Here is a 25,986-nt window from a genome sequence, read left to right as displayed (position 1 = left end):
TGTCTCTATCTTTCTGAATTTGAATGTGATGACCATATGCAATTATGTTTGGGGCCTCAATATTCTGTAGGGTGAATGCAAGGAATAGAAGAGTGGTGGGGAGTCATTCAGGTAAAATGATGCGGACCAGGAGCAGAGCGGCAATGCCACACCGAGATGGAGAGATATGGGAAGATTTGAGTGATAGAGTAGTTCTGCAAACTTAAAATATTACAGCTAAGAGAAAACAGTTCTTTTAGTCCAATTCTTTCATACAGATATGGAAACAAGTCTAGAGAGCATAGTTGTCTTGCCCAAAGTTGCACACTTAGTTACCAGTGCTAGAGGAGGACTCTATCTCAATGCTTGTTCTACAGTTTCACACAATTCCTATTGTATTTAATTAGTTCCAATGGTCTTGTGTTAAAAAAAAAAAAACCATCTGGGGCGCCTGGGTGGCTCAGTCGTTAAGCATCTGCCTTTGGCTCGGGTCATGATCCCAGGGTCCTGGGATCGAGCCCCGCATCGGGCTCCCTGCTCCACAGGAAGCTTGCTTCTCTCTCTCCCACTCCCCCTGCTTGTGTTCCCTCTCTCACTGTGTCTCTCTGTGTCAAATAAATAAATAAAATCTTAAAAAAAAAAAAAATCACCTTCGGGCTGACTGAGTCCATAGAGCCTGCAACTCTTGATCCCCAGGTCATGAGTTCAAGCCCTATGTTGGGTGTAGAGATTACTTAAAAACAAAAACATAAAACAGCTTACAACTGATGACATATCTTTATTTGGCACCTTTTTTTCCCTTAGTGGTACATTTAAAAATGATGCCTCTTAAACTTGATGAAATACGGTAATCCAGAAGCCGTTACCATCCCTTTGCTTGAAGACCTTCAGCGCTGTTTTGTGAATTCTAAAGGAAATAAGAATATGGACAACATTTTAGTCTTCAAGCGATTCCAATATAATGTATCCCACCGGTTCCTCACAATCACCGTTTGGAGGAGGCAGGGCAGGTATGATGGTTGACACACTCTCGATCTTGGAGCGGGCACAGATCCTCCTGACACAGCTCTCGCACCCTCCCCTGAATGCTCGCTCACAAGAAACCGGCTCAGATTCCAGGCTTTTTCTGGTGGGGAGAAGTTCTGCTCGCCCTAGGAGAAGAGAGAAATCCTGGACCCTTTCTCCAAAGGGCATTAGCCTCCTGCCCCGGCCACGGGGGACGCAGGAAAATCCTGCTTCTAAGTCCATTCCCGTGGGCAGCCCAGCAACCATGCCTGGGCTACCACGCAGGAGCCAAGAGGACAGGTGTGGATCCAGGAGGCCACTCACTCAAACCTCTGCGCTCCAGGGTCAGGGTCAGTTCCCTGGGTCTGCTCCCTTCCCGCTCAACCGGCATCTCAACGCGGACACTGCCTGGTTCTCCGACCACCGCCCCTCACGTGACCAGCCCCTTCGCCCACTCACCCCCCACCCTCGTCCTTGCGCCATAATCTCCGCCCTCCCTTCAAAGCCCCGCCCCCCGGCTTGGCGCAGGCCCCGCCCCTTCCCATCTGAGGGGCGGCAGGAGGGGCCCTGGAGAAAGATGGCGGTGAATCAGAGTCACACCGAGAACCGCCGCGGGGCCATCATCCCTTTTGGCGAAAGGTGCCTGAAGGGAAGCCGGGGGGCGGGGAGGGGTGCTGTCAGAGTCGGGAGGAGACCGACGGGTGGGGGGGCGGCTTGCAAAGTCTCGGCCAATCGGAGCCTTTCCCGCCTTTTCCGGGCGCCGCAGGCGGAGCCCCGTCCCCGCCTCTGGAGCGCGCGTGCCCCGGCGGGCGTTTAAGGGCTCAGAGGTGGCAGAGGCTGGAGCGCGTGGCCTCGCTCAGGTGAATGCGCGGGTGCGCGGTGCGAGGCGCTCGTCGCCTCAGAAGAAAGGCAGTAGTGCGGTGTCGCGCCGCCCTTCCGGGTCGCGTGCAGCTGCCGTTGGGAGCGCGAGACCTGCGCGGGGTGACGGCGGCCGGCGTGGGGGAAGCGGTGGGCGCGCCCCTCCGGTGCTCCCGGAACACGGAGGCGGAAGAGGCGGGAGTGCGGACCACTCTGAGGATCCCGCGCCGTCGGGGCCTCGCCTCGCCCTCAGAACCTCCAGAAGCCCGCTTTCTGTTCGCCCGACGGGGTGGGGGGATGGCTGCCCTTACTTTACGTAAAGATGGGGACCAGACCCCTAGGGAGGAGGACGCTGGCTGCGCGGCTCTTCGGGGTTCGCGCGGTGGCTGTGCGCGGGGCGGCGGGGCCCGCCCCTCGCTCCCCTGCCCACCTCACGCCTCATCGCCACGCCGCTCCTCTCCTCGGTTCCTCCCTCCAGCTTTCCAGACTCCTGCGCGGTACCCCCAGCAGTTCTTCCTTAGGCTCCCGTCTCTGCTCCGACTGGCCCCCGGGCTCCCTTGCTGTCGGGTAGCGGTGAGATCGACACCCCGTGCTGTGTTCCAGGGAGACTGCGCGTTTGTCGGAAAGATCCGCTAAGACAGGACCGAGTGCTGATGTCCAGATCTGTGTTCTCTGCTTCCTCCCCCAGAAAATGTTCTTGACAGATTCCCACGGGCGGTGGAGGCCGTCCGTGTTCCCCTGTAGTAGGAGATGATGGCCCGCCACTCGGACCGCGAGGTCTCCCTGGTCCCCGGCCTAGAGTGCCGTGACCTGGGTGCAGGTGGCTCTGCGCCCTGAAGCCACTTCTGATCTGGTGTCTGGGCATCTTCTCGCTCAGCCTCGGGTCTGTCTCTCTGCTTTTCTGTGTGTGGGTTGGAGGCAGGGCATGTAGCATGTTTTAAAAAATTGTAGCAGAAACACCGATTTTGTGGCCCTTTGAGCTATCTTGATGGGGTCCATTCTGTGCTCATGAATGCTTAATCATCGCCAAACACTTGTAAGAGCTTTATACTCATCACTGCTCTATCTACAATGAGGATCAGTAGTATTTCCCTTATTTCTCAGGGAATTTCTCAAACTGAAACAGAAGTAAATTGCTTAAAATCATATGGCCAGTGCATGTGGGAGAGCTTTGATTGGGGTTTGAACTTCTCAACTCCAGCTGTCGCTCAGAAAGGAAAAGGACTGCTTCTCTGCCTTCTCCTCCTCAGAGAAGACCCACCCTGTCAGTGCTCTGGCTTCTTGTGTAGAAACGACCATATTTCTTTATTTTTATTTTATTAATTTTTTTATTTGAGCATAGTTGATTCACAATGTTACGTTAGTTTCAGGTGTACAACATAGTGATTGGACTGCTCTGTAAGTTACGCTATGCTCACCATAAGTGTAGTCACCATCTGTCACCATACAATGCTATTACAGTATCATTGACTGTGTTCCCTATGCTGTACCTTTTATCCCTGTGACTTATTTTCATTCCCAAACTGGAAGCCTGTATCTCCCATTCCCCTTCACCCATTTTACCCAACCCCCCAAGACGTTCCCTCTGGCAACCGTCAGTTTGTCCTCTGTGTTTATTTTGCTTTTTGTGTGTTTATTTGGTTTTTTTTTTTTAGATTCCATGTATGAGTGAAATTATATGGTATTCGTCTTTCTCAGTTTGATTTATTCCACTTAGCGTAATACCTTCTGGGTCCATCCATGTTGTTGCAAACGGCACAAATCCCATCCTTTTTTATGGCTGCATAATATTCCTCTGTGTGTGTGTGTGTGTGTGTGTATCACATCTTCCATATCTAATTTTCTATGGAGGAACACTTATGTTACTTCCATATCTTGGCTACTGTAAATAATGCTGCAGTAAACGTAGGGGTGCATCTATCTTTTCAAATCAGTGTTTTCATTTTCTTTAGGTAAATACCCAGTAGTGCAATCACTGGATTATATGGTATCTCTATTTTTAATTTTTTGAGAAAGCTCCATACTGTTTTCCACAGTGTCTGCATCAATTTACATTCCTGCAGACAGTGCACAGTTTCTCCACATCCTCTCCAACACTTACTTCTTGTCTTTTTGATTTTAGCCATTCTGACAGGTGTGAAGTGATCTTTCACTGTGGTTCTGATTTGCATTTCCCTGAAGATGAGTGATGCTGAGCATCTTTTCACGTGTCTGTTGGCCATCTGTATGTCTTCTTTGTAAAAAATGTCTATTCAGTTCCTCTGCCCATTTTTTAATAGGATTGTTTTGGGTTCTTTTGGTATTGATAGAAACTACTTTAAAGAAATAGGTTGAGGGTGCCTGGGTGGCTCAGTCGTTAAGCGTCTGTCTTCGGCTCAGGTCATGATCGCAGGGTCCTGGGATCAAGTCCCACATCGGGCTCCCTGCTCGGCAGGAAGCCTGTTTCTCCCTCTCCCACTCCCCCTGCTTGTGTTCCTGCTCTCGCTATCTCTCTCTCTGTCAAATAAATAAATAAAATCTTAAAAAAAAAAAAAAAGAAATAGGTTGAGAAGGAGAAGATTGATTGTATTTTGACTTCTTTTGCCTATTCAGAATACATATTTGAGAAATTCATGACACTGTAGCTGTGTTCTGGGGAGGTTGTTGTTTTTTTTTCCCAGCTAAGTTATAATTGTGCAGATAGGGCTCTACTGGTAAATAGGGAAGACACTGAGTTTTCTTTTTTCAACCAATATTCTAAAATTGTACAGGTAGTACCATATGTGTTTATTGTAGAAAAATTAGAAAAAAAAATAAATTACCCCAGATTCCAACATCCAGTGCTTTTTACATTTTGGTATGTATCCTTCTGCACTTCCCTCCATGGAAATATATGCAACACCCCCACACCCGAGACTGCTTTGTAATTTGGTTTTTTTTTTTTTAAAGATTTTATTTATTTATTTGACAGAGACACAGCGAGAGAGGGAACACAAGCAGGGGGAGCGGGAGAGGGAGAAGCAGGCTTCCCGCAGAGCAGGGAGTCCAGTGCGGGTCTCCATCCCAGAACGCTGGGATCACGACCCGAGCTGAAGGCAGACGCTTAACGACTGAGCCACCCAGGCACCCTGCTTTGTAATTTGTTTTCCTCACTTACCAATGTATTGGGAATGCTCTCCAGTATCAATATCTACATCATTATTTTTAATAACTGGTATTCCAGTATGCATGAATCTTTGTTTAAGCCCCTATCCGGGATGTTCAGGGTGTAATTTGTCATTGCTTCAGTGAACACTTTTGACAACTTATCTTTGCCCACCTGTCAAAATGGTTCTTGGGGATATGTTCCTGAAAGTGGAACTGTGGAATCAGAGGGTCTAGACTTTTTTAAAAAGATTAAAATGTATTTTTAAAAAATATAAAAATTCAAAGATATTTTAAGTTATACAAATGTATATAGAAATATATGTTTTTGCAAAGTCACCCTATAGAATTATATCAGTTTATATTCCTCTCAATACTCAGAGTGGCCATTTCACCACACCCTTGACAACATCTGGTGTTCAACTTTGCTATCTCTGCCAGTTTGAATAATTGAATCTTGAAGAAAATTTATTGGTAGTGAATTTATTTTTTTCCTAAGGTTGTTGGCTATTTGTCTTTGATAAATTTTCTTTGTAATTTTTACTAAGTTGTTCATGATTTTGTTTGTGCGTGGTAAAAAACATAAAATGAAATTTACCATATTAGCTATTTTTAGAAAATAGAAATTATATATATATTTAAGGTGTACAACATGATGATGTGATGTACATATTTGTACTGAAATGATTTCTACAGTCAAGCTAATTAACATATCATCTCCTCACACAGTTACCATTTTTTTGGCGTGATGCCTGTGCCTGATATCTACTCTCTTAGCATATTTCCAGTGTTCAATATATCTTTTTTAAAAAAAGATTTTACTTATTTATTTGACAGAGGGCAAGAGAGCACAAGCAGGGGAGCAGCAGAGGGAGAGGGAGAAGCAGGCTCCCCACCGAGCAGGGAGCACGATGTGGGGCTCGATCCCAGGACCCTGGGATCGTGACCTGAGCCGAAGGCGGAAACCCAACTGACTGAGCCATCCAGGCGCCCTTTCAATATACTCATTAAGTGTAGTCATCATGCCTATAGTACATTGGATCTCTAAACTTATTCATCCTACATAACTACAAATTTATACCCTTTGACCACCATCTCCCCATTTCCCCCATTCCCTGAGTCCCTGGTAACCACCATTCTACTTTTTGCTTCTATGCATTTGACTTTTTTTTTCTTAAGATTCTACATATAAGTGAGATCATACAGTATTTATCTTTCTCCGGGTTATTTTAGTTAGCACAGTGTTCTCAAGGTTCATTCATGTTGTAGCATGTGACAGGATTTCCTTCTTATGATTGAATGATACATATATATAAATACCACATCTTCTTTATCCATTCATCCATTGACTTACACGTAGGTTGTTTCTATATCTTGGATATGGTGAATAATGCTGCAGTGAATGTAGGAGTGCAGGTATCTCTTTGATACCCTATTTTCATTTCCTTTGGATATACACCCAGAAGTGAGATTGCTGGATCATATGGTAGTTCCATTTTTATTACATTGATTGATATTCATATGTTGAACCATCCTATGTTCCAGGAATAAATCCCAGTTGGTCAGGTATATAATCCTCTTAATGTACTGTTATATTCAGTTTGCTAGTATTTTGTTGAGGATTTTTGCTTCAGTGTTTTTCAGAGATGTTAATCTGTAGTTTTCTTGTCTTGTAGTATCTTTTTCTAGCTTTGACATCAGGGTAATGCTGGCCTCAGAGAATGACCTTGGAAGTGTTCCCTTCTTTTCAGTTTTGGGCAGATTTTCAGGAGGATTAGTGTTAAGTATTCTTTCAATGTTTGGTGAATTGTCCAGTGTAGCTCTCTGGTTCTGGGCTTTTCTTTGCTGGGAAGTTCTTGGTTACTGATTCAATCTTTTTACTTATTATTGGTTTGTTCAGGCTTTCTATTTATTCATGAATTAGCTCCTGGGAATTTATCCATTTCTTCTAGGTTATCCAATATGTTGGCATACAATTTTTCATAATATTCTCTTATAATCCTTTTTATTTTTGCAGCATCCGTTGTAATGTCCTTTCTTTCATTTCTGATTTTGGTAATTTGAGTCATCTCTCTTTTTTTAATTAGTTAATCTAGCCAAGGGTTTGTCAGATCTTTAAAAAAAGACAACTTAGTTTCACTGATTTTTTTTCTGTTGCTTTTATATTCTCTCTCTTATTTATGTCAGCTCTAATCTTTATTTCCTTCTACTAGCTTTGGGTTTAGTTTGTTCTTTAGTTTCTGGAGGTATAAGGTTAGGTTGTTAACTTGAGATCTTTATTCTCTTTTATGTATGCATATACAGATAGAAACTTCCCTCTTAACAGTGCTTTGATGCATCCCATAGTTTTGGCATGTTGTGTTTTCATTCTTATTCATTTCAAGGTATTTTCCAATTTCCCTTGAGACTTTTTATTTGACCTATTGGTTATATAAAAATGTGTTGCTTCATTTCCACATATTTGTGGATTTTCCAGTTTTCGTCATGCTATTGATTTCTAGTTTCATTCCATTGTAATCAGAAAAAATACTTCAGATGATTTTAATTTCCTTGAATTTGTTGACTTGTTTTGTGGCCTAACATGTAACCTATCATGGAGAATGTTCCATGTGTACTTAAGAACATTGTTGAATCACCATATTGTACACTTGAAATTAACACAACACTGCATGTTAATTATACTTCAATAAAAAATAGTAAAAAATAAAGTTAGTCTCTTGTAGATAGCATATAGTTGGATCTAAAATTGTTCATGTTTTGGAAGGTTCATATATCAGAATCATTTCTTTAGCTGGGAACCTACTTACAAATTATAGATAAAAAGTATGTGAAGTATGTGAAATCTTTGCATATTTAGTAGCAGTTACTTAGAGCTCAATGCATTATAAGGATATTAACTCAAATTCAGATGATTAACTATTGGAGCTTGAATTTTTGGTGAAGTTCTTGTTAGTGCTGGAGACATAAGGATATTTGATATCCTTAACCAAATGGTGCTGTGAAATTTCATTTGCAGTTTTTACCTCTTTTTTAGAAATTTGTTGTCTCCACATTATAACATTTATCAACGTGGTGAAAATTCATTCTTTGTTTCACTGGACTATACTTTCACTGAAATTTTGCAGTCAATATGCCATCCTTGTAGGACAGTGGTTCTCAGTCTGGGGTGATTTTGCCCCCCAGGAGACATTTTGGTTTTCACAATTTGGGGTGGGGGTGGGCTACTACTGATATTTGGTGGGGAGAGGCAAGGGATGCTGCCAAACAATCTACAAAGCACAGCCCACAACAACAAATAATTATCCAACCCAAACAGTCACCCAGTGCCAAGATTGAGAAACCCCATGTATTATATGCTGACCCAAGGGCATGACAGAATGAAATTGCAGAGTACTCCTACCTCCTGAATATTTCAACATGTCTAGAGCCAAATTTATGTCCCTACTTCCCAATAAGCTTCTTTTTCTGACTTCCCTATTTCTTTAGAGGTAAAAATCACCTTTGATTTCTCATGACTTTTTTGTCTCCCAGATGCAATGAATTACCAAACTCAGGGGATTCTTTCTTCACAGTCTTTTAAATTTGATTAATTGATTTATTGAGGTTTTATACTTAATATTATAAACCCGCTTTTTTACTGAGGTAAAATTCATATAACATAAAATTTGCCATTTTAACCATTTTAAAATGTACAATTCAGAGGCTTTTAGTATATTCGCAATATCATGCAATCACCACCATTGTCTAATTTCAGAACATTTTCATCACCCCAAAAGAAACTGTACCTATTAAGCAGTCACTCCTCATTCCTCATTCAACCTAGCTCCTAACAATCTCTGATCAAAAGTACAACCAGAAAGAAGATAATAAAGCAATAGAGGAACTGAACAACACTATTGGACCAGATTGGCCCTAACAGACATGTGCAAAACCCTCCACCCTTCTTTCTTCTTTAGTCCATTTTGGTTTTTGTCTCTAGGAATTTATCTGTTTCAAATAGATTATCTAATTTGTTGGCATATAATTGTTCATATATTCGCTCATAATCGTTTTTTTTCCTATAAATTCTCTGATAACATACCCACTTTTATTTCAAATTTTAGTAATTTGGGTTTTCTTTCTTTTTTTCTTAGTCTAGGTAAAAGTTGGTCAGTTTTGCTGATCTTAAGGGATTAAGTTTTGGTTTTAGTGATTCTTTTGTTTCTAGTCTTTATTTATGTCCACTATAATCTTTATTATTTCCTTCCTTCTGCTAGCTTTGGGTTTTGTTTGGTCTTGTTTTTCTAGTTTCCTAGTGTGGAAAATTAGATTATTGATTTGCTCTTCTTAAAAAAATTGCAAACGGGCGCTTGGGTGGCTCAGTCGTTAGGCGTCTGCCTTTGGCTTGGGTCATAGTCCCACGGTCCTGGGATCAAGCCCCGCATCAGGCTCCCTGCTTGGCTGGAAGTCTGCTTCTCCCTCTCCCACTCCCCCTGCTTGTGTTCCCTCTTTGGCTGTCTCTCTCTGTCAAATAAATAAAATCTTTAAAAAAAAAATTGCAAACATTAAAACCTATAAATTTCCTTCTTAAGCACTACTTTTGCTACATCTCAAAAGTTTTGGTATGTGTGTTTTCATTTTTATTCATCTCAAAGTTTCTAATTTCTAGTGATTCAATTCTATTTTCTAATTTCACTTGTGATTTCTTTTTTGACCCATTAGTTAAGAGCATTTTGTTTAATTTTCACATATTTGTTAGTTTGTCAGATTCCCTCTGTTATTATTTATAATTTCATTCCATTGTGGTCAGAAAAGATACTCAATATGACTGCAGTCTTCATAAATTTAGTGAAACTTGTTTTGTTGCCTAACATATGGTCTGTCTTACAGAATGTTTCATGTGTATTTGAGAAGAATGTGTATTCTACCTTTGTGGGTGAAGGTCCTTATATGTCAAGGTCCTTGACTTTTATTAGATGCATTCATGTTTATATTTGTAATGTCTTTTTTTTTTTTAAGATTTTATTTATTTATTTGAGACAGAGAGAATGAGAGACAGAGAGCATGAGAGGGGGGAAGGTCAGAGGGAGAATCAGACTCCCCGCTGAGCAGGGAGCCCGATGCAGGACTCGATCCCGGGACTCCAGGATCATGACCTGAGCCGAAGGCAGTCGCTTAACCGACTGAGCCACCCAGGCGCCCTGTAATGTCTTTTTGATGATGGCCCTTTTATCATGATATAATATTGCCTCATAATAATTTTTGTTTTAAAGTCTTTTTTTTGATATTAGTATAGCCACTGCAGCTCTTTTTTGGCTACTGTTTGATGGAATATCTTTTTTCATCCTTTCATTTTAAACCTATTTGTGTCTTTGGATCTAAAGTAAGTCTTTTGTAGACAGTGTATAGGGAATCATATTTTAAAAATGTATATTTTGCTAATCTCTGGCTTTTAATTGGAGAGTTTAATTCATTTACACTTAATGTAATTATTGATAAGGAAGGATTTAACTTCTGCTCCTTTGCTATTTGTTTCCTGTATGTTTCAATTCCTTCATTAATGCCTTCCTTTGTGTTTAATAGACATTTCCTAATATACTATCTTGATTCCCTCCTCATTTCTTTTACTGTTTATATTTTACTTATTCTCTTTGTGGTTGTCCTGAAGATGACATTTAATGTCTTAATTAACAATCTAGTTCAAATTAATACCAATTTAGTTTTTTAATTTTTTTATTATTTTTTATTTTTAAATATTTTATTTATTTATTTGACAGATATATATAGAGAGAGCACAAGTAGGCCGAGTGGCAGGCAGAGGGAGAGGGAGAAGCAGGCTCTCTGCTGAGCAGGGAGCCAGACGTGGGGCTTGATCCCAAGACCCCAGGATCATGACCTGAGCCAAAGGCAGCCGCTTAACCAACTGAGGCACCCAGGCGCCCCGACACCCAATTTAGTTTTTTTAAAGATCTTATTTATTTACTTCAGGGAGAGAGAGAACAAGTGAGAGAGAGAGAGAGAGAGCATGAGTGGGGGGCGGGGGTGGGCAGAGGGAAAGGGATAAGCAGATTCCCCACTGAGCAGGGAGCCCTACACAGGGCTTGACCCCAGGACCCTGGGATCGTGACCTGAGCCAATGGCAGACACTTAACCGACTGAGCCACCCAGGTGCCCCAGTACCAATTTAGTTTTAATTGTATGCAAAAAATTGGTTCCTGGGGCGCCTGGGTGGCTCAGTCGGTTAAGCGTCTGCCTTCGGCTCAGGTCACGATCCCAGGGTCCTGGGATCGAGCTCCGCATCGGGCTCCCTGCTCCGCGGGAAGCCTGCTTCTCCCTCTCCCACTCCCCCTGCTTGTGTTCCCTCTCTCGCTGTGTCTCTCTCTTTCAAATAAATAAATAAAATCTTTAAAAAAAAAAATTGGTTCCTATATAGCTCTGTCCCTTTATACTGTTATTATCCCAAATTACATCTTTATACATTGTGTACCCATCACTATAGATCTACAATTATTGTTTTATGCAATTGACTTTTAATTCATATAGGAAGAAATGAAGAGTTCCAAACCAAAAGTACATTAATACTGACTTTTATATTTACCTATGTATTTAGCTTTACCAGTGTTCTCTGTTTATTTGTATGGGTTTGATTTACTGTCTGTGTCTTTTTATTTTTATTTATTTTAATTTTTTTAGAGAGAGGTGGGGGAGGGGCAGAGGGCGAGGGGAAGAGAGAATCCCAATCAGGCTCCACACACAGCATGGAGCCCGATGTGGGGCTCGATTTCACAGCCCTGAGATCATAACCTGAGCTGAAATCAAGAGTTAGACTCTTAACTGACTGAGCCACCCAGGTGCCCCTTTAGTGTCTTTTTATTTCAGGCTGAAGGACTTCCTTTGGCATTTCTTACAGTTCAGACCTATTAGTGATGAACTCTCAGTTTTTGTTTACTTGGTAATATTTTAATTTCTGCTTAATTTTTGAAGGATGGTTTTGCCAGATACAGAATTTTTGGCTGACAGATTTTTTTTTTCTTTTTAGCACTTTGTATACATCATCCCACTACCTCCTGCCTCCATAGTTTTATGGGTTTTTTTTTTAAGATTTTATTTATTTGAGGGGTGCTTGGGTGGCTCAGTCAGCTAAGCATCTGCCTTCGGCTTGGCTCATTGTCCCAGGGTCCTGGGATCGAGTCCTGTGTTAGGCTCCCTGCTCAGCGGGGAGTCTGCTTCTTCCTCTCCCTCTACTCCTCCCCCCACTCATGCTCTCTCTCTCTCTCTCCTGCTCTCTCTCTCAAATAAGTAAATAAAAATCTTAAAAAAAATTTTTTTAAATAATAAAATTTATTTGAGAGAGTGAGAGAGAGCACAAGCAGGGGGAGGGGCAGAGGTAGAGGGGCAAATAGACTCCATGCTGAGCAGGGAGCCCGACGTGGGGCTTGATCCCAAGGCCCTGGGATCAGACCTGAGCCAAAGGCAGCCACTTAACCGACTGAGCCACCCAGGTGCCCCTGCCTCCATAGTTTTTTATGAGAAGTCAGCTATTTGTCTTATTGAGGTTTCTTTGTACATGGTGATTCTTTTCTCTTGCTGCTTTTAAGAGTCTCTGTATTTGGCTTTCAGCAGTTTGATTATAATGTGTCTTGGTGTGGATCTTTTTGAGTTTGTCCTAGTAGGAGTTTGTTGAGCTTGGATATGTAGATTCGTGTCTTTCATTAAATTGGAGGCAATTTTGGCCATTATTTCTTCAAATTTTCTTTATGCCCTCCTTTTCCCTCTCTCCTTCTGGCAGTCTCATTATGCATTTGGTTGTAAGCTTGATTTTGTCCAACAGGTCTGTTAGACTCTGTTCATTTTTCTTCATTCTTTTTTCTTTGTTACTTGGGTAGTAATTGTTATTCCTTTTTTTTTTTTTTTTAAGATTTTATTTATTTATTTGACAGAGAGAGACAAAGCGAGAGAAGGAGCACAAGCCAGGGGAGTGGGAGAGGGAGAAGCAGGCTTCCTGCTGAGCAGGGAGCCCGATGTGGGGCTCGATCCCAGGACCCTGAGATCATGACCTGAGCTGAAGGCAGACGCCTAACGACTGAGCCACCCAGGCGCCCCAGTAACTGTTATTCTTAATTGACCTATCTTCAAGTTCACTGATTCTTTCCTCTGCCTGCTGAAATCTGCCATTAATCCCAGCACTATTGAATTTTTCATTTTACCTATTGTAGTCTCCACCTTCAGAATTTCTATTTGGTTCATTTTTCTATTTCTGTCTCTTTATTGATATTCTCTTCTTTTTGAGACATTGTTCTCATTATCTCCTTTGGTTATTTAGACATGGTTTCCTTTAACTTTTTAAGCATACTTAAAATAGTTTATTTAAAGTCTTGATCTAGTGGGGTGCCTGGCTGGTTCAGTCAGTAGAGCGTGTGACTCTTGATCTTGGAGTTGGGAGTTTGAGCACCACGTTGTGGGTGGAGTTCACCTAAAAAACAAACAAACAAACAAACAAACAAATAATGTCTTTATTTAGTTAATCCAATGTGTGGGCTTCCTCAGGGCAGTTTCTATTAATTTGATTGTCTAATGTTCACAGAAGAACATATGGGCTATACTTACTTGTTTCTTTGCATGTCTCGTGATTTTTTGTTGTTGAAAACTTGACATTCTGAATATTATAATTTGGCAACTCTGAAAGTCAGATTTTCTCTCTTCCTCAGGGTACTTTGTTGCTGCTTGTTGTAGTTATTGTTTGTTTAATGGCTTTTCTGAATTATAAATTTTGTAAAGTTTGTACTCTTTGTCATGTGTGGCCACTGAAGTCTCTTGTTAACTTAGTAGCCAACTAGTGATTTGACTATTTCCTCATATATCTAAACCCAAAACCAAAACCAAAACAAAACGAAAACCCCAAAAATAAAACAAAAACTTCCCGCTTTTGCAGATGGGGTCTACTTATGTGTTTGGAGCATGTTTTTGTCACTCAGCCAGGCAGTTTACAGCTCTGTCTTAGCTTTCACTTCCTGCTTGAGCAGAGCCTCGTTGTCAACCAGAGGTAAAAGTTTTGGGCCTTCTCAGTTTTCTTCTGAGCATGAATCCAGCCCTGTGCAGATATGCACGTGGCTTTCTAGATTCCCATGAATATGGTCAGAGCTTTTCAAAGCCTTTATTCCCTAAAGCATCTCATCAGCCTTTCCTCCCTAACTTTTCAGTTTTGTTTGTTTGCACTAAGTGTCATCCTTTGCCCCAGATAGCAGCAACTAATACATTTACCTTGAACTGTTTTTGACAGATGCACCCTGGGTAGTCACCTGGGTAGTTCCTGAATTAGGCACATACCCTTTGAGCCAGCCCCTCAGGGAGCTACCAGACAAGTTAAAACAACCACAATTCTTTGAGAATAAGGTGTGTTCTGCTCCCTTTGGTACTTGACACCACACTAGGAATGTGGGTTATTTTTAAGGCTGTTGCCAAACTGGGGATTGGGGGATGGTACCAGGATAAGTTAAAGTGTCACAAAGCTCTCTTATTGAGACTCAACTATTTTGTCTTGATTAAACATTCTCTTAGTTGCTATAAGGTTTTGATTAGATTCCAGAGTTCTGAACTGAGTTTTGGAGTTCCCTATTTGTTTTAAGATTTATTTATTTACTTGAGAGAAAGAGAGAGAGGAGGCGCAGAGGGAAAGGGAGAGAGTGTCCCAAGCAGACTCCTCGCTGAGTGTGGACCATGACTCGGGACATGATCCCAGACCCTGAGACCACAACCTGACCCCAAACCAAGAGTCTGACACTCAACCGACTGCACCAGACAGGCACTCCTGGAGTTCCTATTTTTCCTGACATTTTTGCTGGCATCCTATATTTTCTTTTTTTTTTTTTTAAAGATTATTTATTTATTTATTTATTTGAGACAGAGAGAATGAGAGAGAGAGAGCACATGAGAGGGGGGAGGGTCAGAGGCAGAAGCAGGCTTCCCGCCGAGCCAGGAGCCCGATGCGGGACTCGATCCAGGGACTCCAGGATCATGACCTGAGCCGAAGGCAGTCACTTAACCAACTGAGCCACCCAGGCGCCCGCTGGCATCCTATATTTTCATTGTATCTTAAAAAGCCCTTTTTATCAACACACCACCACCCCAGTTCCGGTTCTTATCACTGCACATCAGGAATATTTTAGGGATTCTTTTTTTTTTTTTTTTTTAAGTAATCTCCACACCCAACATGGGACTTGAACTCATGACTCCAAGATCAAGAGCTGCATGCTCTACTGACTGAGCCAGCACAGCACCCCTTAGGGATTCTTAAAGTGGTGCCTCTGATATACCACCACCTCCTTGATCATGTGACTAGCCTGCTGCAAGAGCTGCAGCTCACAGTTTCTTCTTGCCTTTTAAATGGTGTCTCCAATCTCTAGTTCCAGCATGGCTTTCCAGCTCTATCTCACTGCTCTCCCCGCGCCCCCCTCACTCCCGTGCTGTTTTGATGAATCCACACAGGTAGGCTGCTCCCAAGTGTGCAATTTGCTTTCCACTGCATACCTCCATTGATGCTGCTCTCGCACCTCCATTCATGCTGTTTGTTCCCCATCTGGATTGTCCCCTACCTTCACCTCTGCCTACGGAAACACTATTCATATCTTAAGAATCAACTCACACTTCAACCTTTCTGTAAAGTCATTTTTAATCACTTCAACCAAAGCTAATCTCCTTCCACTAAATTGCTATGACATTTTTGTGCCATTAATGTGATGTATGTCATATTACTGCTTGCATTATTATCTATAATCATGTTTTCATTCATTCATTCTTTTGATAAATATTTAGTAGCACCCACTGTTTGCTAGGGCTAGAGTGGAAAGACATTGTCCTTAATGATCATTAGTTAAGACATTGAACAAATAAGCACATATCTATTATAATAATTACTTAGAAAGAGAAGAAACCCAATAGGATTCTGTGAGTGAGAATAGGATGAGTCCAAGTTTCTCAGGTTAATAGTGAGGGAGAACATGACAGGTAGAGTGAACAACATGCCAGAGGAATCTGGAGCACTCTGTGTGCCTTACCGTCTCTATTAGAGTTAGGGAAACATTTCCATTACCACAGTGCTTAATACTTCCTGCACATAAAGAAAGAAATTAATGAGTAAACATTAAGAAGAAGGTCAATTTTAGGGGCGCCTGGGTGGCTCAGTCGTTAAGCGTCTGCCTTCGGCTCGGGTCATAATCCCAGGGTCCTGGGATCGAGACCCACATCGGGCTCCCTGCTCTGTGGGAAGCCTTCTTCTCCCTTTCCCACTCCCCCTGCTTGTGTTCCCTCTCTGGCTGTCTCTCTCTCTGTCAAATAAATTTAAAAAAAAAAAGAAGAAGGTAAATTTTATAAGAAAAAAAAGAACCTGGGGCGCCTGGGTGGCACAGTCAGGTAAGCCTCTGACTGTTGGTTTCAGCTCAGGTCATGATTTCAGGGTCCTGCGATCAAGCCCCATGTAGGGCTCCCCACTCAGCAGGGAGTCCGCTTCCCCTCTCCCTCTCCCTCTGCCCCTCCCCCTGCTTGTGCACTTTTCTCTCTAAAATAAATAAATAAATCTTTAAAAAAAAAAACCCAGTGATAAAAGGGAGAAGAATAAGTGAACAGTCAGAGAATAAGATCGTTTAATTTTCTTTCTGTTTCAATAAAATAATGGCAGTAGCACCAGCAGCTAACATTTATTGAGTGCTTACTCCGGACTAGGACTGTGCTAAGAGCTTTATATGTGTCATTTTATATAACTTCTAAATTGTGTTGTGTCTGCCCTTTCTTTTCTGCAGTATCTTGGCTCAGTGTCAGGATGTAGAGCTCTCCTTTCTACAGCAACCGGAGGGATCCAGTCTCTTCAGTGGTACAAAGAAGGGAACACTGTTTCTCACTTCATACCGGGTAATTCTACTTCTACTTTGATCGGATTAACTGCACATTTGTTTTCCTTAAAATGGAGAGAGGTTAGACATTGACTTTCAAAGTGTTTTAAAACATTCACACTTTTATGATTTTCCATGTTGAGGAATATGGAAGAAAATGGGTGATGTTTCTCAATTAGGCCAGGATGTCAAAGCAGCCTTGACCTTAGAATTGCTCTGCTATGTCTCAATCTGTGGACAAACTGCATTCCTTCTCTGAAATTTCTTTCCTTCTCCTAGGTGATCTTCGTGACCTCACACACAGTCAATGACTCCATGTTTTCTTTTATGATGCCATTTGATCTAATGAGTAACTGCACCATCGAACAACCAGTCTTTACCTCCAACTTCATTAAAGGAATCATTCAGGCAGCTCCAGATGGTAAGTGTTCCCCTTCAGAAGTGTTTTGTTGTTTTTTTTTTCTCAAAAGCTTCCAGAAGGTTTAAGATTCAGACTTGGCTCATGCTGGAATTTAAAGAAAGCTGCCCTGCTCCTTTGGGTAGTGCTTCTCTCTCTGTCTGGGGCAGTCCTCTCTGGCCAGCGGTGCCAGCATCTTAGTGAGTGTGCCATTTCTTCCCCCAGGTGGCTGGGATGGACAGGCTACTTTTAAATTAGCCTTCAGAAAAGGAGGTGCCATCGAATTTGCCCAGCTGATGATGAAAGCTGCCTCTGCTGGTGAGCAATGCTAATAAAGATACTAAATGCCTTGGGGTTTTGAGGCCTGTGGAATTGAAATAGTACTGTCACCCCCCGGGTCAAGACTTTGGCCTCTGTGGTCAGGAAGTTGGTAGCTGCCCATGTATTCAGCAGGCATTTCCTGAGCCTCCCTACTATGGGACACGCACCATACCACATGCTGGGAGCAAGATTATTCAGTCCCTCCGTGTCTTAAAGGAGTTTGCAATCTACCAGGAGCTTATACTCAGATACCTGAATGACTGATTTTACCTGATAATCTTTTGTCCATTTAAATGCTGGTCTTATATCACTGAGTAGTCTCATTTTCAGGTCAGGGAGCCCCAGTTGCCTGAGCTCTTCTACCTCTGTCATGCCTTTTTGTCTTTTCTCCTCTCTGGCTTTTCCTTTGCTTCTCTTGGGTTTAGTTCCCATCTTCCATGAGAAGAGGGAAGAGGTATTGTCAAGCACTACAGCACTGATCTAACGTATATACCAGATAACTCTTTCAGACTTTGAATACAAGTAATCCTTTTATGGGGCACCTGGCTGGCTCAGTCGGTAGAGCATGTGACTCTTGATCTAGGGGTTGTGAGTTCAAGTCCCATGTTGGGCATAGAGCCTACTAAAAAAATAAATAAATCCCTTAATGATATATTTTTATTTAATCTAACCTCATTTCATATCCCTACTCTCTCACCTTTTGTACTCCAATCTAACTAGACTTCTTTGTGCCTTGTTCTCTCATCTCTGAGCCTTCATGCTATTTGTTCTTTATGGGTAATTTTTTAAATTAATTAACTAATTAATTTATTTATTTATATTTTTAAAGTAAACTCTATACCCAATATGGGGCTTGAACTCATGACCCCAGGATCAAGAGTCACATGCTCTACTGACTGAGCCCACCAGGTGTCCTGAAATTTGCTCCATCTGGAATGTTCTTTCTCTTTCTCCCTTGCCTCCACCCCCAAATCCAATCTAGTTGAGATGAACACAATCTAGTTGAGATGGACATAGGCAAATATGCCATAATAGAGACATGGACAAAGTGCTGGGGACACAGAAGGATGGAATGAATTTTCTAGCTCAGAAGACTGACTAGATCATGATGCTATAAACCATGGTTAAGAATACAAGAGACAGTCTGAGTTGGAGAAGAAATGAGTTCAATTTTAGATATAATAATACTAACATTTAATGAATGCTTACCATATAGTGGGCAGTGTTCCAAGCCCTTTACATGTGTCAATATCTGTAACCCTCACAAAAACTTATGATGTAGCTACAATCATTATCCCCAGTTGATAACAGGGGAAACTGAGGCAGTGATGGTTATACAGTTTCCCAAGGCTGTCCAGATAGACAGTGATGGAGCTAGAATCTGAACCCTAAACCTCTTCTCGCTCTTTTTTTTGAACTTTTTATTTTGAAAAATAATCATATCTATGGAAAAGTTGCAAGAATATTACAACAAACTCTCATGGACCATTTGTCTAGATTCACCCATTATTAACATTTTCCCACATTTGCTTTATCTTATTCTTTTTTAATTAAGCTTTTATTTATTTATTTGACAGACACAGCCAGAGAAGGAACACAAGCAGGGGGAGTGGGAGAGGGAGAAGCAGGCTTCCTGCGGAGGAGGGAGCCCGATGCGGGGCTCGATCCCAGGACCCTGGGATCATGATCTGAGCTGAAGGCAGACTCTTAATGACTGAGCCACCCAGGCGCCCCTTTGCTTTTGTTTTTACTGAACTATTTGGGAGTAAGTCACAAAGATCATTTCCTTCATTCCTAAGTATTTAGGAGCAAGGGTATTCTCTTATCTACCCTCAGTCTACTTACCAAATTCAGAAAATTTAACATAGAAACAATGCTATTATTTAATATATGGTTTATATTCAAATTCAAATGATTAAGCCATTACTGTTCCTAATTCTAATAGCACACTTTTTTTTTTTCCAATAAGGATCTAATCCCAGATTACACATTGAATTTAGTTGTCCTACATCTTTGGTCTCCTTTAATAAGGACTCAACCTTTCTTTGTCTTTCTTGACATTGACATTTTAAAGAGAATACAGGCTTATTATTTTGTAGAATGTCCCTTAATTTGGGTTTGTCTGTTTCCTCATGCTCAGATGCAGGTCATGCATTTTGGCAGGAATACTGTATTAAGTGATGTTGTATTCTTTTGATCCTATACTCTTAATTCCTGCATCTTATTAAATGTGAGGTACATCGGAATGCTAGTGGCCAGTGGATGTGCAGCTCGGAGCTCCAAAGATGAGCTATATCTAGAGACTGATTTAGAAATCCTCAGCACACAGGTCATCTCTGGAGCCATGTGAGTAATAGGATCATTCAGTGACTTAAGGATGGTATTCCAAGGGTCCTCAACATCTCAGGGATGGGTAGGGAGGGGTGACCGAAATGAAGATTGCAAAGGGGCTGACTGAGGTAGGAGGAGAATTGAGTGAGTTTATTATCCCAGAGGTCAAAGAAGGAAAGTTTCAAGCATTACTGAGTGGTCATCTGTCAGCTGCTACAGAGATGTTTGATAAAATTAAGACTGAAAAATGTGCATTGCATGTGGAAATTTGAGTTTGTTGGTGGTCTTAACAAGAGAGAAATGCTAAAGAAGACAGGTGGCAGAAAAGCCATATCTAGGAAATTGAGGAGTAAGAAATTTTTTACTGTTACCTTTAAGATACAGTGCAAAGATATAAAGGCCAAGGAGTTCACACGCCGTACCCAACCAACAGCTCATCGTTGTCCAAAGAACAGACAGCATCTGGAAGCCTGACACTGGATAACAAGGTGTCCTGGCAGACAGAGCATAGCTATGTGGAACCCAGAGTCAGGGGACACTTGGAAGTCCAGCTCCTCTTTGCTACAGATGTATGCAGAACTCAGAATAACTGCATACTGAGTCTTGAATTTATTCTTATTTTTGGCCTCACAGTACTGATGGGGGCTTATTTTTAGGATTATGGACTAAGAATCAGGCAATGTGTGGGGATCCTCTTTGTGCTCTCATTAAGATCTGTTCCTTGGCCTGCAAAGCTACAGAGTCCCAGTAGTTACATAGCTACTTGGGAAGAATTTAGGCAACTTATGTGAACTTGGCCCAATGTCTGGGCCTATTATGGGTCTGATTATATCATGGCTTATGTGTGGGAGCCTACCCCCACTCCCCCAGTAAGAGTCAGGGCTTGTGAGATGGGCTTCCTTGAGGCCTTTAGAATTAACTACCCATCATGCTTCATGATCTGATTCTTTGACACTTTGCAGAAGTCCCTTCCCCTCTGCAGAGCTGACTTGTTGGGGCTCTTTGATTCTTGTTTTTACCAAATATATATTGAGTACCTATTGTTTGCCAAACACTGTATGAGATAATTGAGAACACAACAGTGAACAAGGCGTCATAGTCCCTACCATTGTTAAACTTACAGTCTAGTGAGAGTCATATAAGAAATAAGCAAACAGAGACGCCTGGATGGCTCAGTCATCAAATGTCTGCCTTTGGTTCAGATCATGATCCCAGGGTCCTGGGATGGAACCCCGCGTTGGGCTCCTTGCTCAGCGGGTAGCCTTCTTCTCCCTCCCCCTCTGCCTGCTGCTCTGCCTACTTGTGCTCTCTCTCTCTCTGTCAAATAAATAAATAAAATCTTTAAAAAAAAAAAAAAGAAGAAGAAATAAGCAAACATAAATTAATAAAATAATTACTTCTGGGAAGAATATGAATAGGATATTGAAAAGGAGGATAATGGGGTAAAGCGGACAACTTTAGATTTATAATGAATTAGTTAAGATAATGCTAGCTACTGAAACAGATAAACTCCAAATTATCAATAGCTTAAGTCAATAGATATTACTGCTTATGTAAAGGACAATCAGCAGGGGTAAAAGGGGGCTCTGAACCACATAGCCCTTTAGGGACCCAGGGTACTAGGGTCTCTGCCATCTTTAAAGCATGGCTTCCACAGCCCCCCTGGATAGCCAGCAGAGAGGGAAAGAGAGTAAAGATTTCACCAGGGAAGCTTGCACCAGGGAAGACCTGGAAGTGGTGTACGTTACTTCTGTCATATGCCATAGGCCAGAAATTAGTGTGGTAGGCTGATAACGGTTCCCAAAGATATATCCATGTCCTAGTCCTCAGAATCTGTGAATGTTGCCTTGTTTGGAAAACGAATCTTTGCAGATGTAATTAATTTAAGGATCTTGAGATGAGGAGATTACCCTGGATTATCCAGGTCAGCTCCAAATGCCATCACAAGGGTCCTTATAAGAGAGATGCCGAGGAAGATAACAAGAAATGCTTTCTTTCTTCTGTATCACATTGCCATTACATTGGTCTTTAATGGATGTATCTTGCCAACTTGATAGAATCCTCACTTGGAAATGTTTTCTGAATGTTTTTTATGGTAAGTGCTATGCTAGGCCCTGAATAAGCACAGACAAATAAGACACAATCTCTGCCCTCAAGAAGCATACAGTTCAGGACAAGGGAGGTGTATATTTTTTATCTTGTATCCTGGGAGCGTTGTTGGACACACATGTAAGATGATGGTTGATAATTAATTATTTGGTTGATAGCTACTGTACATCTGACTTAAAAGGATTAAGAAGTCCTTATTTTGCCAAACTTGTCTTCTCAGCTGCCAGAGGAGTTCCACTTGGAAGTGTAAATTACTGGTTCAGCACTCCAGGACTGTATGTAGTTACTGGGCAGGGGAGCATGATGTGCTCCCAACAGATGCCTTGTCCAGGTAAGGAATGGCAGGGAAGTTCTTCTTGAGAGGTGGAAAAGTATGCCAGGGGCTCAAAGATCCACTCATTACTAGTTTGCCTCCAACTCTGCTACAGGAGAAACGGGAGAAGTTTAGGGAATTGGAAAATAGTTGAGTCCATGACTTCGTTTCTAGACTGAAGCCCAGTGGCAGGTCAGCAAGTGACTGGGCTTCAGTTTCAGGCTTACTTTTAATTGTAATGTACACACATACGGAGCATACCTGGGAAACCCTGTTAGCGGGAACAGTCACTTCCTGCTTATAGCCTGAGCAGAAAAAGTGTGCTCTTCCCCACCTCCCCCTTCCCATTTCACACAAGTATAGCCATCATGCTTGTGCCATGCCCTTCATCCTCACTGAGGACTCCAGCTTTATGCCCTGTGCCCCTTAACAGTTGTGCCTGTCCACAGTGATTCTCAAACGTGGTCCACAGCCTACAGGTGGGCCACAAAGGGTCTCCTAACAGGCTGTCAACAGGCCCCAAAATGTAGCCCTTTCTTGAGTTCTCCTTGGAACATGACATTACATGTCTACCAGCTTTTAGTTTTGTACACAACTGATGTCACAAAATTACATCTTTATAGTTGTGTACCTAAAAATATAATCTAATAATTCTTTTAAATGCATTCATCTCTTAGAGGTGCCTGGGTGGCTCAGTTGGTTAAGCCTCTGACTCTTGGTTTCAGCTCAGGTTGTGATCTCAGGGTCGTGAGATCGAGCCCTGTGTCAGGCTCTGTGGTCAGTTTGGAGTTTTCTTGAGATTCTTTTCCCCCTCCTCCTCCCTCCCCTTCTGCTCCTTCCCCCACTTTCATGCGCTCTCTCTCTCTTCTTAATAAATAAAAATCTTTAAAATAAATAAATAAATGCATTAGTCTCTTAAATTATGTAGAAAACAAACAAAAAAAAATGGAATTACAAGCCATTGGTAGAAAAATACTAGCTTTTGTAATTGTCTAGTGATTCACCTTTACTGAGATCTTTAGTTCTATAAAGATGGCTTTAAATTATTGTCTGTTGTCCTTTCACTTCACCCTGCAGGACTACCTTAAGCACTTCTTGCCCTGCAAGAATGAACTTCAGCTTTTGTTTATCTGGGAACATCTTCATTTCTCCCTCACTCTTGAAGGAGTTTGGCCAAATAGAGGATTCTTGTTTGACAGTTTATTTCTGGCCTCTAAAGTTTCTGATGAGAAATCTGCTAATTATCTTATTGAGGATACCTTGTATGTGATGATTCACTTCTCTCTTGCTTTCAAGATTCTCCCTTTGTCTCTGTCTTTTGAAAGTTTAATTAGAATGTATCTCAGCGTGTGTTTCTATAAGTTGATCTTACTTGAAGTTTATTGAGCTTCCTGGATGTTTATATTCATGTTTTCATCAAATGTGGGAAATTTACAGTCATTATTTCTTCAAATATTTGCTCTGTCCCTTTTTCTCCTCCTTCTGGGACTTCCACAGTATGTATGTTGGTCTGCTCGGTGGTGTTCCACAGGTCCCTCAGTTCACTGTTCTTCAGTGTTTGGTTGGGTTGTTGTTGTTTTTTTTTTCCCTATTCCTCAACCTCTACTGTTTCCATTGTCTTATCTTCAAGTTAACGGATTCATTCTTCTGCCTACTCAAATCTGAATTTGAATCCCTCTAGTGAATTTTTCATTTCAGTTACTGTACTATTCAGCTCCAGAATTTCTTTTTGGTTTCTTGTTAAGTTTTCCACCTCTACTGATATTTGTGTTTGATGCATACATCATTTTCTTGACTTCCTCCACATTTTCCTTTAGTTCTTTGAGAATCTTTAAGACCATTCTTTTAAAGTTTTTTCTAGTTAGCTGAAACATAAATATGTATTACAGCAAAATAACTTGACAGTGGTCCATTCATTGACTCAGTTAAACCACTTTGGAAATGTAGCCAAGAAAATAAATAAAGCCCAGGTTTATTGCAATGTGAATTAGAAAGTTGGAAACGGGGTGCCTGGGTGGTGCAGTTAAGTGTCAGACTCTTGGTTTCAGGTTAGGTGGTGATCTCAGGGTCCTGGGATCGGGTCCACCTCGTCTTCGAGCTCAGTGGGGAGTCTGCTTAAGACTTTCTCCCTCTCCCTCTGCCTCTCCCCCCTCCTGTGCTTGAGCTCGAGCGTGCTCTCTCTCTCAAATAAATAAATAAATAAAATCTAAAAAAAAGAAAGTTGGAAACAACATGCTCTCCTACAGCAGGGAAATTAAGTAGCACCTATCCATGTGATAAAATATTGTCCAACTTTTAATGTATGAAATATGTTAATAATATAAAGAAATTTTTTACAATGTCAAGTAAAAAGAGCCAGATAAAAAAATGTGTGGGTGTTATGATTGTGATTGTATAAAAATATTAACAGAGCTCCTACAAAGAAATACACCAAAATATTAAGTTTTTGTCTTTGAGAGTGGAATTATAGATGACTTTTAAAGTTCATCTTTTCTCTATTTTCCAAATGCATATTTCCATTGAACATGTATTACTTTCTTCATACTCAAAATTAAGTAAATTATATCTATGAGCACAACTATAAGTAATAAGAGATATAACTGTAGGGTTATTTTCATGTTAATTTGAACCCCTCCACAACAGGAAATGATAAAACCTTCATCTTGTGGTGGCTGAAGGATCTGGCTTTAGCATTATTCTGCCTGAATTCTCTTCCTGTGTCAGTTTGCTTCTTCCTCCTTCTTACCTACTCCTTGTCCACTCTAAAAAATGCGTAACTGATTTTTTTTTTTCCTTCTCAGCATACCCATTTGTTGTCTATGGAGCCCCACAGGCAGGATACGGAACCCCACAAGTGGGATACGGACACCTGCAGGCAGGATACGTACCCTCACAGGCGGGATACAGACTCTCACCAGGGGTGTATGGAACCCCACAGGTGGGATACGGACCCCCACAAGCAGGATATGGGTCCCCACCTGTGGGATACAGACCCCCACCTGGGGTATATGGAGCCCCCCCTACAGGATACGGACCCCTACCAGCTGGAAATGAAGCTTCACCCGCTGCAAATGAAACCCCACCTGCTGCAAATGAAGCCCCGCCTCCAGGATATGAAGTTCCACCTGCTGGAAATGGAGCTGGGTCTAGCAGATTTATGGCAGCCCAGCCTGCTGGATATGAGCCTTCTCTCCCCCCTGCTTCGTCTTCTGTGGCCCAGCCACCATCTTTCAGGAAATAACCTTTGAAGACTCACCAAGCAAAGTTGCACTCAAGAACCAAGGTCAGGACAAGAAGGCGGACTCAGGTATGTGATGAAAGGCGTGTCTGAGGTAGTGTGGCACCCTGAGGGAGGGCAGTCTTCGCGGGAGGATAAAGCTTTACTTCCATGCCTAGACTTTAGAGGCTGAGTCAACTCTTGATTAGATGGGCCAAAGGAGAAGTAGAATTAGAGCTAATTCCCTGATAATTTGGTTGACATTGGCCTGCATTTTTTAACATGTGAGGGTGGAAAAAGCTTCCCCGCCTTTCTCCCCTCCCCTCCACTCAAGAAACATTTATTATGCTGTTTGCTAAAATATGTTAGAAATATCAAGTTGGGGTGCCTGGGTGGCTCAGTCATTAAGCGTCTGCCTTCGGCTCAGGTCATGATCCCAGGGTCCTGGGATCGAGTCCCACATCAGGCT

General features: G+C 41.8%; 1 protein-coding gene across 1 annotated transcript; it reads left to right on the top strand.

Annotated features, from left to right (window-relative positions):
• Positions 1-1,561: 1,561 nt before the first annotated feature.
• On the top strand, positions 1,562-25,986 carry WBP2NL (WBP2 N-terminal like). Its single transcript, XM_034987252.1, has 6 exons — positions 1,562-1,623; positions 16,740-16,848; positions 17,109-17,250; positions 17,452-17,544; positions 22,208-22,318; positions 25,102-25,986. Exons 1-6 carry the CDS (start codon positions 1,562-1,564, stop codon positions 25,539-25,541), a joined length of 957 nt encoding a protein of 318 aa, XP_034843143.1. The 3' UTR covers positions 25,542-25,986.

This window comes from Mirounga leonina, unplaced genomic scaffold (genome assembly GCF_011800145.1).
Source record: "Mirounga leonina isolate KUSES-001 unplaced genomic scaffold, KU_Mleo_1.0 Mir_418, whole genome shotgun sequence".
Lineage (NCBI taxonomy): Eukaryota > Metazoa > Chordata > Mammalia > Carnivora > Phocidae > Mirounga > Mirounga leonina.
This window is presented reverse-complemented; position numbering and strand designations above follow the sequence as displayed.

Excerpts from the sequence above, each read along its gene's own strand:
- WBP2NL (XM_034987252.1), top strand. The coding sequence starts at position 1,562 with ATGGCGGTGAATCAGAGTCACACCGAGAACCGCCGCGGGGCCATCATC. Across the intron at positions 1,624-16,739 it reads ATCATCCCTTTTGGCGAAAG|TATCTTGGCTCAGTGTCAGG; the intron begins GTGCCTGAAGGG and ends TCTTTTCTGCAG. Across the intron at positions 16,849-17,108 it reads TGTTTCTCACTTCATACCGG|GTGATCTTCGTGACCTCACA; the intron begins GTAATTCTACTT and ends TCCTTCTCCTAG.